Source organism: Tenrec ecaudatus, chromosome 6, assembly GCF_050624435.1.
Source record: "Tenrec ecaudatus isolate mTenEca1 chromosome 6, mTenEca1.hap1, whole genome shotgun sequence".
Classification (NCBI taxonomy): Eukaryota; Metazoa; Chordata; class Mammalia; order Afrosoricida; family Tenrecidae; genus Tenrec; species Tenrec ecaudatus.
Window position 1 is genome coordinate 77518735 of NC_134535.1, and position 1584 is coordinate 77520318.

The 1584-nt window shown below is 36.6% G+C and overlaps 1 protein-coding gene across 1 annotated transcript; it reads left to right on the plus strand.

The window, feature by feature from the left end:
- The first annotated feature begins 277 nt into the window (after positions 1 to 277).
- LOC142450940 (olfactory receptor 6C76-like) lies at positions 278 to 1240 on the plus strand. The gene has a single exon (XM_075552875.1). It carries the CDS (start codon positions 278 to 280, stop codon positions 1238 to 1240), a length of 963 nt encoding a protein of 320 aa, XP_075408990.1.
- Positions 1241 to 1584: the final 344 nt, after the last annotated feature.

The window sequence follows — 1584 nt, forward strand, 5'->3', positions numbered from 1 at the left end:
TTAGGATTCGGATTTTATGTGTTGTTAGGGATTATTTGGGTACAGGAATGCTCAAAATTGTTTCTCTGATACATTACTTAATGGTAATTGCTTCTTTGATTTATGCCCCTTCTGTTTGTGGAATGTTTCATAGGAATATTCTACTTTCAGATATTGGGGGAGAGGCATCTGCATTACCATTGAGCTACTTGGTTCTTCATATTGTTTTCAAAGCTATATTCAATTGTGCCATGTTAAACAGAATTGTTGATCTTCTCTCCCCCTCTCCCCAGATATTATGGAATTCAGAAGGACTTTAACAATGAAGAACTATTCAATGGTGACAACCTTTATTCTCGTAGGACTAACAGATGATCCCAAGTGGCAAACTGTAATTTTCCTTTTTCTATTTCTAGCATATTTATTGAGCATCACTGGAAATGTGACCATTATCCTGCTCACTCTTCTGGATTCCCACCTCAAAACACCCATGTATTTCTTCCTTAGGAATTTCTCAGTCTTAGAAATCTCATTGACATCTGTTTGCATCCCTAGATACTTATTCAGTATAATGACCATGGATAAAACAATTTCCTATGATGCTTGTGTGACACAATTGTTTTTTGCCATCTTCTTGGGTGCCTCAGAATTTTTCTTCTTGGCTGCTATGTCCTATGACCGCTATGTAGCCATCTGCAAACCCCTTCACTATGTGACCATTATGAGCAGCAGAGTCTGTATACAATTTGTTGTTACCTCTTGGTTGGCTGGGTTGTTAACAATTTCTCCTGGACTTCTCATGGGCTTGGAGTTGGAATTCTGTGATGCCAATGTCATTGACCACTTTTTCTGTGACTATTCTCCTGTCCTACAACTCTCTTGCACCAACACAAGAGTCATAGAATTGTTAAGTTTTCTTTTAGCCATTGTCACCCTCCTGATTACTCTGGGAATGGTGGTGCTCTCCTACGCATACATCATGAGAACAATTCTGAGAATCCCTTCAACTCAGCAGAGAAAGAAGGCTTTTTCTACCTGCTCCTCCCACATGATTGTTGTCTCCATCTCTTATGGCAGCTGTATTTTTATGTACATTAAACCTTCTGCAGAGGAAAGGGTTGCATTAAACAAGGGGATAGCCGTGCTCATCACCTCAGTTGCACCCGTCTTAAATCCTTTTATATACACCTTAAGAAACAAACAAGTGAAACAAGCCCTAAAGGATCTAGTTAAAAAATGTAGCTTTATTATCTTAAGATAACATTTTAGGGTTTCATCAAAGTTTTTTTATGGTCTATTTATCTGCTGTGTTAATAGCTTTCAATAGCCCAAATTTATTGGGACTGTCAGGCCATATTTATCACCCTTTTTCAACATGCATTTCTACTTTATTTTTACATTCAGATATTATTAATATTGCCCAGTAGCCATTGTGTGTTCACTCTAGGCTTTTTATCCTTTAGATGGTTTAAAACTCACAATATTCTCTTTTGTGTTGCTGAAACAACTTCATCCTTTCAACTTAATTTTTTGATTTGGTTTATCCTAAAAATATTTAATTATAGATTAATTTTTATAAGAAAATACCTCCATGTTTTTCTGGCA